Consider the following 14691-nt stretch of genomic DNA (forward strand, 5'->3'; position numbering starts at 1 on the left):
TTCTCGTACAAGATGAATCTTCTCTTTCTAATATATCTTCTTTCATGGAAATTGTTATTTTTTTTAACAGAGAATTACTGCTAAGGATGCACTGATGCTGAGTATTTCTGGACTGATCCCTTGCCATGTGATCCCAAGAGGTATGACTTCCAGGTGCTGTGCTCTGTGGGTTTTTTTTTTTGTTGCCCCCAATTGTTTTCCCCACCTCGATGATATGTTCCCAAAATCTATATGATCTTTATTTAGTCAATTATTGCCAGATTCTTTTCCCCTTAAGCACTCTGTTGTATATTTTCCACTAGTCATTTCCCAGTTAAAATATGCATCACCAATTTTCTCAAGTTACTGGTTCCATGTTTGGCTCAGCTTACCCAAATATGAGTCGTCACACGAGTTTCAGACAAAGAAAAAGCGGCAGCAACAACGACAACATGAAGAAAATGCCAAGCGTCAGAAAATGCAGCACCCTCAGCAACACACTCGTCTTCCCCCATTCAGCAGACAGGGCAACCTCATGCCCAAATGCGGCCAGGTCCTAACCCTATGCATAGCTCACAACCCACAGTTGCTGGAGGCCCTGGCCATCATTACGGGAAGCCTCGAGGCCCCTCTGGTGGGCCAGGAAGATACCCCCCAGGTGGGAACCCTGGTGGAGGATACAACCACCCAAACCGTGGAGGTCAAGGTGGAGGAGGTGGTTATGGCAGTGGGCCATATCCTCCTCAAGGCCGAGGAGCACCGTACGGGTCAAGTGGCATGCCTGGTGCAGGTCCTCGAGGCGGAGGTGGTGGCGGCTATGGAGTTGGAGGCCCTAATTATCCCCAAGGCGGTCCATACAGTGGCTCAGGCGCTGGCCGTGGTTCAAACATGATGGGTGGAAACCGCAACCAGCAGTATGGTTGGCAGCAGTAAAAGCCTATTCTTACAACTGCTGTCAGTGTCATGTCAAGAAGTCAGTAATAGATGATTGAAATATTCACAGTTGGAGTTATGAATTACTGAAGAACTGATATTAGCATTCGATGAGGAGTATATATTAATGAAATCATATTATCATATTACCTGGAAGTTCCTGGAAGCCATGATGATGCAACCATTAATGATCTAGTCAATTATGGAACCTTAACTGCAGAGATAACTTCTCAATAATTTTGTAATTTTCTCTTTCTTTTCTATTTTTTTTTTTCCAAATTTTGTGCCACTGGTTTATGGCAGTATGCTAGGATAATATTTATTGAGGCACTTCGTGTTGTAGAAAGTCCTGTGAGGATACATTTTATTGTCTGAGTCATGAGTTTCCCCAGAGTTATGTTGTCTTGTAATTGAACACGCCACAGTAGGATGCCTTGAGATTAATCTGTCATGTATTTAAATTGGTATTAATTCAGTCTTTATGGTTTCAAAACACAAAATATATTGTTCCTGCTTTAAATGTTATATACCCATCTAATAGAATTTCAGCTATGTGATATTACTTTGTTGACTATTCTCAAATTGATACTAAACCATAGATCGAATTCTTGTGATGTTTTGAAATATTTATTCAACATTTATTTGATTGGATTGTATTTTAACTATGAGGATAATGCATGTTATATTTCGAAGCCATTAGAATTGGGCTAATTAATGTCAAATATAACGCAAGGACCAATTTGTAAATCAGATGAAAGATTGAAAAGTATAACTGTGGCTACCATTGCCGCTAATGCTAGTTCTATTCGTACTCTTTTATTGCCGCCCTTTCTTTTTTCTCTTTTGGGTTGAATGTGTGTACAAATTGATTTGAGTTATAAAAAATTAAATAATTATAGTTGTAAACCTTTAGTAAAACATAAAGTGCTTAATTAAAAAATTTAAGGTATCCAATTGGTAAAATCCAATCATGAATCACAAAAGAAGACATGAAAGACGTAAAAAAAAAAATGTCATCCATCACATCTATGTTAGTCTTCTGTCTGAATCTTTCTAGATGCATTCAAAACATCCTACTTTTTAGATGATTCCTCTAGAATCTAATGGAGGCACATTCTAATAATCTGTTATTTCTAGTTATTTTTCTCTATTTATATTTAAGAGAATTCTTAGAAAAAACATTTTCATGAAACTAAAGGACCTAAAATAAAGAAAATACACATAATTTACACAATCGAAGTAGAGTTTAAATTCTTCCTTCTGCTGTCAATTTCAGAGAAAGATAAATTTGGGCAAAATACGAAAATAAATTTATATGAATATGTGATAGTACTTGAATAAGGAGTACGTACACCTTTATATCTTTATTAAAAAAAGAGTCTAGACAAGAAAAATCCAAATCAGGAAAATTCAACCTTGCACGTATGCAACTGTACGCCTTACATATACTTGGTTGTAAGAAAACCTTTTTTTGACTTGGCCTACAAGAGAAAAGTTACTGTTTTTTTTAAAAAAAAAATAAAGGAGTAAAAACACTAGTGTCAATATTAATTGTACTGCTCAAGAGGATGCTAATTTTTCATGTTCAACAGCCAAAATCATGAAAGAATTAAAATGCTCAAATATTGCTCATATATTCAAGTATTCCCACAAGACAGCTATTAGCCCTTTCCAGTGATTAACAAATCCCGTGATGCATTCTCATGCTGAGGAAAGTAGGCATATTATTCAATAAATACAAAATAGTAATTACCAACCCCCAAAAAAAAAAATAGACAGAACAAAGCACTTGTTGGAGTAAGTTAATATCCTGCCATGCCTTTCTCTGGGCCTGCAAGCACCAAGCTGCCTTTCACGGCTTGTTGGGAGCTCCATTCAAAATAGAGACTTTTGAGTAAGTTCACATAAACCGAAACAAAACTCTCCTCACATGCTTATCTCATATTTCGCAAATCACGTTTGAAAAGCTACTTATAAGTCAATCCAAACAAGCCCTGAATGTATACAAATATCATACAGATATCACTGGGATTTAAATTCCCTGCAGTGCCTATATCACTCAAGTGCAAAAGCTCAAATGACCATATTATTTTCGTTTTTTTTTTTTTTATAGCAAATCTATTCCTTCCCAATGCACTGCACTTGAGCTTAGGGGACATAGGCACTGCAGGGAACCCAAAAGCATTTCTTCTACACAGAGACAACAGAACAAGTGACTCAGACAGACTTTAGATGCCTGATTGCCTTTTGTGGATGACTAGGACTAGAATGCCTGATTGAAAAATTCTCACTGTAAGATTTTGGGGTCCTTGGGGTTGAACTTGAGGAACTGAGAGCTTCCAATGCAGCAAGAACATCCACCATTGGAGGTCTATATCTAGGATCTGAGGTCAAGCATTGCAATGCAAGTGCAGCTGCAGCTTGAGCTCCTTTCTTGGAGTATTGGCCACCCAGCCTTGTATCCATGATCCTCAAAACTCGTCGGTTATCGCTGAGGAAAGGCTTTGCCCAGTCCACCAGAGTTTCTTCTATGGACCCAGGTCTGTCGTCTTCTAATGCTCGTCTACCGGTCAGCAACTCTAGCAAGACAACACCAAAGCTGTAGACATCACTTCTCGAAGTCAAGTGACCTGTTCAGTCAGAACCAAAGTAAAGAAGATGAAGTGATACGCCAATCTAGTTTATAGATTGAGGATATAATCTGGCTGGAAATAGCAAACTGCAAGAAACTGAACCATTAATTGCCTGTCTTAATCAAATGTTGCAGCAAGACTGAGACTCTACCGGTTAGAGAGATCAAAACGAGAGGTGGTTTGATGGCTAAACCACAGACATATGGGACAGTGCGACCAAAGCCACTAATGGAAGACCACTCTTTGTTTACTTTATTGACTATTAACGATATGATCATGGCTGGCTTTATCCGAACTAAATTCTCTCCAAAGTGATTTAAAGGTGCACTTTCATACATGGCTTGGATCATTCAGGACTCCACTCCTAAAACACTCCTCGGACGAATCGAACAAGGCCTCATTAAGCAGGATATCCCTCTCACCATGAAATGGGGCCAAAAACCCAGAGAGAGAGAAAGAGAAGGATAATAACTTTGAGTACATAAAGTTTATAGGATGTGCCCTAATTTTTTCTTCACAGAAAACACCTTATTTCAGTCCTTCTCATGTATGCCAATTAAGAAAATGATTTTCTTAAAGCCAAGTACATGTAAGGCAGGAGATATGAACCTTAGAAATTTGATCAGAAAGGAGCAACTCAGATTCAGCAGAGGTTAACATACCTGTGGCTACATACTCTGGGGCAGCGTAACCTTGAGTTCCAATAACTCTGGTTGAAACATGAGTGTTATCTCCAGTAGGACCATCTCTGGCCAAACCAAAGTCTGAAAGCTTTGGGTTAAAATCCTACACAAAATTCAGTGCAACTCCTTCAGAATGAAACCATGCGCAAACATAAGAAAATTTAGACTTTCCAGTTTCACAAGCCAAACTTTCATAGCACAACATACCGAATCAAGTAGGACGTTAGAAGCCTTTAAATCACGATAGATGACATTTGCATCCAGGCTATGTAAGAATGCTAGTCCTCTAGCAACACCAACCGCAATATTGATCCGGGTCACCCATGATATGGGTTGAACACCTTCTGCCAGAGAGGAAAAATAAAGTTTAGGATAACACGAATAAAATGAAACTCTGGTTCAATTCAATGGCAAATGATTTATGGCTGTTTTGAAAAGTGAAGATAGATAATGATATCACACTAGAAAATTCTGCATCAAGAGAACCGAAAGGCTTCATGTGACGTCAACCTTGAGACCTTTTTTCCTTTCAGCCTAATCCTTGGACAAATTTGAACATCATTCTCATGATATTACTGTTGGAGTAGCACTTTTTTACCGGATCCATTGCCTTTTTAATGATCAAAATGCGCATAGCATTGTGCTTTATTTGAAAAGGGACACAAAAAGAGATCTCATTGGGAGATTCTCCCAAAACAAAAGTTTTCAAGTGCATCAAACAGCAAATATTCTTAAAATATGCACTGTCATGAAATGCGTTTAATTTTGGAAAAAATAAAGGAAAATATGGGAGGGCAATATGCTCAGTTATTGCACTTACTTCTAAATAAATGATTCTCCAAGCTTCCTTTTTGCATGAACTCATAAACTAGAAGCCTATTTCTATCCTCTGAACAATAACCAATAAGTTTCACCAGATTTTCGTGGTGAAGCTGCCCTAGATAATTGACTTCAGCCTGCCAAGAAGAAGGGCAGGAAATCAGTCAATACCTAGAAGGACCAACAATTAAAAAAAACATCTTAATTCAAAGGTTCTTATTGTACATACAAGCCACTCCTTGTGGCCTTGAAAGCTTTCTGGCTTGAGCTGCTTAATGGCCACTACCATTCCACTCCCTGGTTTCGTGGGAGCAAAGGTGTTGCTGTTAATCCATCCCTTGAAGACACGTCCAAAACCTCCCTCTCCAATAAAATTTTCTTCACGGAAGTTCTTGGTGGCTTCTTTTAGATCATTGAAGCTAAATGAATTGAGACTATCGGAAATGGGTCTGACAGGATTTGACACTGAACTTTGCAAAGCAGCTTTTTGTTCTGAAGAATTGTGATTCTGTTGTGTCTTACTAGACTTTGTACTTCCTGAGAGCAAATGAGGCACAAGTTACAAGAAGCTAGATGAATAACTTCTTATGCAATAAACCGCACATCTCTATAACATTTAACTTCAACAAATTGAATTTACGATGCCAAAAGAGAGCTTAATAAGCACAACATCTAACCAAACAGAGCCTATATTAAACTTTCTTCAAACATGATACTTCACAAGAAGATTAATAGTCATGCAGAGAATGACTGAGTATTCCAAACCCAATCCAAGTACTAAAGCCCTGAAGTTTAACAGGTGAACCAGAATGCCAAACTCAATGCAAATACAGGTGATATTTGCTTTTCAATTTAAATAATCAAGACATAAATTAATTCTGGGTAGTCAAATGCATATATAGGTAATGAAACAGCTGGAACATGGCCATAGTGCTATAAACGTTATGGTGCTTCTAAGTTGTTAAGTTAAAATCAGATATGTGCCAAATTGTGGATAAGTAGAAAGCAAACAAAAAGCTTTCACAATCCGCAATAAATGTTAACGTACAAGTGTTAGCTTTTTTGTCTAGATTTCAAATTCTTTAAACGCATTATGCATAATAAACCTTTGTATGCATTTACATACATATTAAGACTGATACAAAATTCGGTAGTCTAACAGAGAGGAGAACCAATGCTTATAGTTTTTACCAACTAGTTTAGAAAGTAATCTAGATACATGAAAATCAAAGAAATGTTAACCAATTTCAAATAACATATCCCATTTAAAATGCAAATTACAACCTGAATCACGGCAAAGAAGCTTAAGGATACTTCTATTGCTGACACTAAGTTTTGACAATCACAAAATTGGAGGTTTATAAACAAGTGATCCAAGAGACCAGAATCCAATTTCCTTGCAAACCCAGAAAGCTATTTATCAGAGGTTAAGTGAGTGAAAAAAGAGTCCATTTAAGAACATCGCAGGCCATAACTTTAGAATTGGAAGAATCAAAAATAAGGGAAATATTTATGAATCTCCAGTACTGTTGAAAAAATGGACACTACTCCATTCAAATTTTGACAGGCAAGCAATCCAAGCCTAATATATAGCTTCCAATTCAATGTAAGATGTAAAACTAAACCACATGGACCCATAGAAAAGGCAGTAGAACCCCAAATAGGAAACTCAATCAAAATTTGAGCAAGTTTATCACCAGCATCAACCTAACAAACTGATCACTGTTCTATAAGAGCATATTATATCACGCCAATGAAGAAGGAGGCGAGCATATATGGATATTGAAGAAACAGAAGAGAAAATTGACCAGAAAAATTGGAGGAATTAACATGAGCAACTGGCTTCACGCAGGAGTTGCCCATGTTGAAAGGGTCTTCAACTCCTCCTTCTCCTTGGTATTTAGACCAAACCAACGAAACCCAATGAGGAAAATCGGAGAAGGAAGCCAAAGATGAAAGAAACAAGTCTCTAAATGAGATTGAGAAGTGTTGATGTGAGCAAGAAAATGAGGCGAAATTGTCCGCAACAGGGCCATAAATATTGCACCGAAGTCGCTCACTGAAGAGGAAGCGTGGCCGGTGCGGGGAAAGTTCAAGCCGTTGAATGAAAATAATAATAATAATAATAATTTAGTCGCCTCTCTCTTTTGATCCTCAAAGTTCCAGTAATACCGGCCAAACTCATTACCACGTTTGGATTGAAGAAAATGAAGCAAGAGATAAAAAGAGTACAAATGGTTGATTCTTTGCCTATCAATACAAACATGGCATCGATAAAAGAAGGGAAAAAAAATTGAGATGGGTCCTACCTGAGCGTGATTAATAGAAATTGTGGAAAGAGACTCCATTGCCATCTTCAACCCAGTGACGTGGGGCAATGAAAAATCAAAGCTTGCTTAGAGATTAGGAATATTGTTTTTGTCTGCTTTTGATAATTGAGATTTGAGAATCAGTGAACTATGCTGGAGGCGGCGGCTGCAAAAGCTTTCAAGGGGATTTCGAGTTTCCGCCCTCCTTCCGGGCAACCAACAAAGCTTATCTCTCTCAATAGTTTTCAAGTTTGAACTTTGAAGCTCCTCAGTCCTCACGTGCGAGTAAAATTCTGATGGTTAAACAAAATACAGCAAGATTTTTTTCCTGGAAAAATTATTATTCTGAAAAAAAAAATCAAAAGTTTTTAACTTCAACGCATTTCTAAAAAATATTCTATCACTCATAAATCCCGAAATTAGTGATAAAGATAATTCGGTTATCGCGATAATAATTTCTTATTTTGGTTTTTCAACATGATTTTTCTGTTTTTCCCCCTTTTTTTTCCCTCAGCCAACTTCTTTTTCCTTCTTAGAATTCATTCTCATCTTGCCCACTTTAGGGGCAATGAAGTCTTGATAAACCTTGAGAACTAAAAATGATAGAGTATAAAAGTACTAACCGCATGATTCAATTAACAAGAGAGATATACACGTTTTTAATCAGATGCCTCAAAGTTTGAATATGAGAATGCAGTCATATTTTTTCTTATTTTATACTCTTCGGGTTTTTAATATAAAACATATTTAACTAATTTGATGAGATTAAAGAAGTTAGGTAAGTTAGTTAGTTACAAAAAATATGATGGATTTTTTTCTAAAATACCATAATCATCTTCCTTAATATTCTCTCTCCTTCTTCTATTTGATTATGGTTGAAGGAGTATTCATAGAAGTAATTTAGAAAAAACTGATAAATACGAAAAATAGGTCTTATATTTAAGACCAAAGTCAACTCAATAATTAGGTCGTATATTAAAAATAGGAGGAGTATAATTTAAACATACACATATAATGTGAACATCATACTCGAATTTGAAGCCGCGTCTAATAAGCATGATGAGATGTATTATCATTGGGATGTAATTAGCGATTCACGTGATCAAATCATATTAAATACTACCGATTATTAATATAAGATCTTATTTGAATTTTATTTTAATCCTAATTATAAAACTTCAATCCACTTTTTCTTTCATATTTATATATTTTTTTCCAAGGTAATTCTTCTAATAATAGTAGTTCTAATTAATACATTTGATTAGTAAGAATATTTTAGGAAAGATAATACTTATTTATTAAAAATAATTAATTTAACTTATTTCCTTAATCTTCTCAAATTAGTCAACTAGTTCTTATAACTAGAACCAAAAATAGTATTTATTAAAAAAAATAAAAATGAAATAAAATATAGACGCACGGCCTAGCCCTGTCTGGACTTGCCAACGCCGCCATAAGCCCATAATAAGATTAATTAAAAATTTTGTTTAATCATCTCTTTTCTTTCGTCAATCCTACCACGACCAATATTAAGATATACCTTTTGCTTACTCTCAATCTTCTACATTATTTTATTTGGCAAAACAATTTCAAAAATTATTTCCACATGGCTCATAATATATATATATATATATGATGTGGTTGATCTGCTGTTGAGTTGGATATAAAATTTTATGTGTTGAGTTTTCATTTATAATGCAAAGCGTCAACAACAAAAAAATACACACAAAAAAAATTATTAAAATAAAATAAATTAATGAAAAGACCAACATTATTGTGTGGAATCTTTTCATAGCGTATAATGTAAATTTAAGACTTCGCAAGGCAGAAATTCTTGCCACTGAGACAATTGGTCATTGATATTTTGTGGACTTGACTTCTATTCACAATGGAATAGACCTCTTCACATTCTATGTCTTGACTGATTCTAGCTTCATCACTCTTTTTCCCCAATCCAGCCCATTATTATTATCAGCTTGGATGCATATTAAATTGGGAAGACAAAGTCAGTTTACATAGCTTGGATAGATTTATTTATAGTCATCCTGCTACTCACCATCAAAGCCTCATCTGCTAACTATCTGTCAAGCTTAACAAGTACTACATCTAGTCTTTAATATAATGATTAACTAATTAATTTAGAGATATTAAGAAAGTTATTAAATTACTTAATTATAACATATACGAGATAATCTCTTTAAAATACTTATATGTATCATTAGATTATATATTAATTTATAAGAGTGATAAATTAGCTAGTTTGGAGGAAAACAATAAATATGAATATTTTAAGATAATTTAGTAACTTTTTTTAATATTTATAAATAAATCAATTGAGTCTTATATTAAGCGCGAGAGTTGATATACCAACCTCACAACATATCATGTGTCTAAATTTCTTGAGTCAATAATGCATACTTCCCAATTCGAGTCACAATAACAATCAAATTTTGCTATGATGATCCTTATAATTTGAAATTTTAAAATTCTGTCACTATAATTCTAAACCATTTTAAGATAAGTCCCTTTGATTTTCCAACATTGACAAGTTACTCCATGATTGGAGAAGTATCTATATTTTGTGTCAAGAGATTAATCCTTTTCACTAAATGAAAAAATTCTCCTGTCAAAGAAAAGAATTAATCCACATTGAGTCAATATCGCCAAACATTTTTTTTAAATTCTTTGGAATTTGACATGGCTAATAAGCAACAACATAATAACAATATGCTCAAAATTGATAAGAAAAAGTTAAAATAAATTGATCAAGAGCCAACATTTAATAGTAGTGTGGAATTGGACCATCCCCCACATCGGCTAGACTTTCAATTTCCCTGCTTAGACTAATTCTTCATTTCTTTTCTATTGTCAATATCAATTACTACGGTGTTTAAATAAAAACCAAACCATAATTTTAAAAGTAATTTTACAGTACACAAAGTAAGTATGACCTTCGGTCCTAATTATAAGAACTAGTTGACTAATTTGAGAAGATTAAGAAAGTAAGTTGAGATAGTTATTTGTTCTAAATAAGTGTTGTCATTCCTAAAATATTTTTACTAATCAAGTGTATTGGTTAGAACTATTATTGTTAGAAAGACTACTTTAAAAAATATATATATAAATATGAGAAACAAAGTGGATTGAGATCTTATATTTAAGATCAAAATAAAAGTCAAACAAGGTCTTATATTAAGTATGAGAAAAATTTTATCCTGACTTGTCCGAAAATATTTTTTTTATTTTAAAAAAATTTTAGGGTGTCCTCTCAAGAAAATGAAACAATATAATAAATTTTATTTTATATTTGGATCGATTAGATATTATAATTTCCTTAAATTATATCCTATTTAAAATTCTTGACATGAACTTGAAAACAAATGCATTTATCCAATTTTTATGGCAAAATATGCCAATCATAAGTTATAGATAATCTAATCTGTTTTAGACTTATATCTAATTGTGTAAAACATATGAAACTATATTTTAACAACCAAACGAATATTCTCTTATATTTATTTATATGGAGTCTCAAGCAAATTGCATAATGTTTTGACTCTAATGAATAAGGTAGGTATACCTTTTTTTTTTTTTTTGACCAAGAATAAGGTAGGTATACCTTAAATAATGCTACTTCTAGTCTTAAATATAATACGCTTCCTTAGTAATTAAATGCTTTTTTAAATAAATAAATAAAAAGATACCGCTTTCATTAGATAAAGAATGGGGGGGAAAATTTAAATGTATAATAAGAGATGCCAATCATCAATTAGGGGAAGATTTAACAGTAATAAACTCTGTGATAGTTTAACTAATTTTATTAGGATGAGATGAGATTGTATATTTAACCGAAGATCATAGATTTCATTTTGATATTTTACGTTACAATCATTAATTGTTTTGAATGACTCCTCTAGTCCTATTTTATAAGACAGAGAGAAATTTTTTTTTAATTTTATTTATAAATCATTTCATTAAATTTTTAGTATAAATATGCTATTTTGTTATTTATTTATTATAGTGTACATAGTTTTTTTAAAAGGTGTGCATGTTAAATAGAGATAATGTTAAAAAGTTATTATATTTTAATGAAAAGTTAATACAGTTTAAATTTTTTCTTAATATGAGTAAAATATACTAAAAATGTTTTATAAATAAGACTTCAAAAGTATTTTAAAGAGTATTACATCTCATTGACTTTTTCATTTTCTTATGACTAATGCGTGTCTCAATGTTGTCTAAATTAGGACAACCAAATGAGTTGAATTCATATTTTTCAAACACCATTATTATTGGATGGGACAAGACTTAGATGAAACTAGAAATTTCTCTGCCGTGTGATGCACGGACTAAAATATTTAATTAATTTTAAATTCTAATAAATTGTATTATTTAAGATAACTCAAGATTTATTTTTTATAGAAGTGTGTTTTTTTTTTATTTCTTCAGATTGTATTTGAATTAAAGATGTGAAATTTAGGGGAAATATATGAAAATTTAAAATTATTTATTTATCTCTCCATTTAAACCCCAATTGACATATTATTTTATGATACTTCTCATTTAATTTAATATATTCAAATCCCAATTAAAATATTATTAAAATTCAAAATTAATTATTAATTTCTTCATTTGAGCCTCCATTAAAATCTCATTTAATAATGATACTTCTCATTTAATTCAATATACCCAAATCCCAATCAAAATATTATTCAGATTTTATTATTAATTGAATATATTCAGATCTTATAATATCATACCCGACCCGTTTTAAACGAATCGGGTATTACAAGTTTTTAAGAATATAATTGATTGATTGATTGATTGATGATGATTGATTGATGTATTTTAATTATTAGGGAAAATCCCAAAAAAGGTCCTTGGAATATAGGAAATACCAGATTGGGTCCTTAAATTTCGAAAATGACAGAATGGGTCATTGACCCAATCTGTCATTTGTGAAATTCAGGTGAATTGACAATTTTGCCCTCATTTATTCATTCACTATAATGATTCAAGGAATCACTATAATAGTTTAGGTGTTACCTAGATTCATATAGCGAATAACTATTCACTTTTTCATAGTCAGGTGTCTTGTTATTAACTACAACTAATGCTGTAATCACTAGAACAATGTAAGCATTACCTAGATTTGTATAGAGAATAACTACTCATTTTTTCATAATCAAGTATCTTATTATTGTCAGGTACCTTATTATTAACTACAACGAATCTTGTAATCACTAGAACAGTGTAAGCGTTACCTAGATTTGTTTAGAGAATAACTACTCACTTTTGCTCAGGGGCAAAAATGTCAATTCGCCTGAATTTCACAAATGACATATTGGGTCAATGACCCAATCTGTCATTTTCGAAATTTAAGGGCCCAATCTGGGATTTGGCATATTCCAAGGGCTTTTTCTGGAATTTTCCCTAATTATTATGTCAAATTAATACTTAAAATATTATATTGTTTTTATTTTGTTCTCTGGAATTTAAAACTAATAATTTTTTTTCATGAAATTTGATTTTCTTTTGGTCTGCCTAAATACTTTTAGTCCTTAAAGTAATGTTTTTTCCCCCTAAGCCTGTTTCAAATTTGTTAATAAAGACATTTTGCTATTAAAAAACAGTTCTTTTAGTCCCTGAAATCACTCATTTTCAATTTCAAATATTAAAACTAAAATAGAATCAAATTTTAAAAACTAAAAATAATATTAACTCCTGTTTTTATATGAATTTAGGATTAAATGATCATAAGAAAAAAAAAATAGGACAAATAACAAACTGTGATTAAGAACTTGACAGTCCCAATAAACTTGATTTAAGTTCTACCCTATACGATATCAAATTAAAATACATGAGTTTGGCCGAAAAGACAATTAAAATACACAATATTTTATTATTGGTCAAATTCAATCATGTTTAACAAGTAAGTGTTTAAATCAGCCCACCATTTACGGAGCCGCCGGCTTAATTAGGATAATGGAATGAATTAGTCTCATTCCCTAAATCTTTAAATTAATAATAAATATTATTGCATTACTTACAAGCCATATCTCCATATAAATACCTGAAGAAAATCTTCTGATATCATGTCCCATTAGCTAAATTAAGACATCCCAATGAGCTGAATTTAATTTTCAAACTCAATCATTCAATGTGAAATTAAATATACAGGCATTTATCGGTCAAACTCAAACAGTCCAACTTATTTAATTCGATTGAGCAGCCATGAATTCATAGCAAATAGCAATCATCTTTACATATATATTTTAATCTATCTCTATACAAGATAGAAATCTCAATAAGTCAGCCTATATTTATGAATCATATAATCTAATTTTTAAATTTCTAGCATGTACAGATTTTTATATAAGAAAAAATTAATCTGAACTTAATAATCAATTAGTAGTACCATACTGAATCCACTCGTTCTTTTTAAATCTTATCCCTAGCATAAAAAAATTTTTATAAAAAAATGAGTAGTGCTTATTATAAATTGTTAATTGAATCATTAATAATATCATTTTTTTAAGATTGTTCCTATTCAAAATTTCGTGTAATTTTAATTCATGGTTAGAGTATGAATAAATTTGAATTTTTTTAAGTTAAATGACTTAATTACCTCTCCTTAATCATAGGTGAGATAATTGAAGGTTGACTTCCAAAATAAATTGCTTATCAATGGTATAGTTTTGATTGAAGACACTATCCATGTTCTTCAAAATTATGCTTATGTGTGAACATGATGTGCTCAAACTAACTAAATTATCATTTTGTGGGAGATTCTTTAGTTTAATCCTAAAAAAATGGCATGTGCTATATGATATGTTACATGGTTAATATAAAAATGAATAAATTTATCCATCTTTAATAGTCATGCATGATGTAACAAGACTTTTTGACAAATGAAAGAACCTTTCTTGACAAAAACAAAAGCCTTTCCATAGGATTGAATTGAATAAATAGAAATCAACTGGAGTTGGTATACACGTACAACTTGAAAATAAGCGAAATCAAATCCGCGATCTCTCACTTATTGAAAAACTTTTTCATTTCATTAAATCATAAAGTTATTAGCATTTAGACAATAAATTAAATTAGTTTCACATTATATGGGGCTTATGAGCCATATTATTCATAACTTGTATATATATGGTATAATTTGGTGCATATTTTACATAATATTTTGTATTAATATGATATTTATATTCATTATTCGTAAGCATAAAATTATGTAGAAATAAAAAAAATTAAGAACTAATAAATATCTGAGATACGTACTATTTTGGGACAATGATAAAAAAAAAAAGAAGTTGGAATTTTGTAAAT

The 14691-nt window shown here is 32.2% G+C and overlaps 1 protein-coding gene and 1 pseudogene across 1 annotated transcript; one reads left to right on the forward strand and one right to left on the reverse strand.

Annotated features, from left to right (window-relative positions):
* Window positions 1-85: 85 nt before the first annotated feature.
* On the forward strand, window positions 86-1433 carry LOC114753711 (cyclin-dependent kinase C-2-like; annotated as a pseudogene).
* A 1080-nt stretch (window positions 1434-2513) lies between these two features.
* Window positions 2514-7158, reverse strand: LOC114753717 (probable serine/threonine-protein kinase PBL2). The gene is made up of 6 exons (XM_028942430.1): window positions 6856-7158; window positions 5277-5584; window positions 5049-5184; window positions 4436-4572; window positions 4208-4331; window positions 2514-3542 (listed from the first exon to the last, which is right to left on the reverse strand). Exons 1-6 carry the CDS (start codon window positions 6908-6910, stop codon window positions 3130-3132), a joined length of 1173 nt encoding a protein of 390 aa, XP_028798263.1. The 5' UTR covers window positions 6911-7158; the 3' UTR covers window positions 2514-3129.
* Window positions 7159-14691: the final 7533 nt, after the last annotated feature.

The sequence above is a fragment of the Neltuma alba genome, unplaced genomic scaffold (genome assembly GCF_004799145.2).
Source record: "Neltuma alba isolate B1F8T4 unplaced genomic scaffold, ASM479914v2 tig00008091_pilon, whole genome shotgun sequence".
Classification (NCBI taxonomy): Eukaryota; Viridiplantae; Streptophyta; class Magnoliopsida; order Fabales; family Fabaceae; genus Neltuma; species Neltuma alba.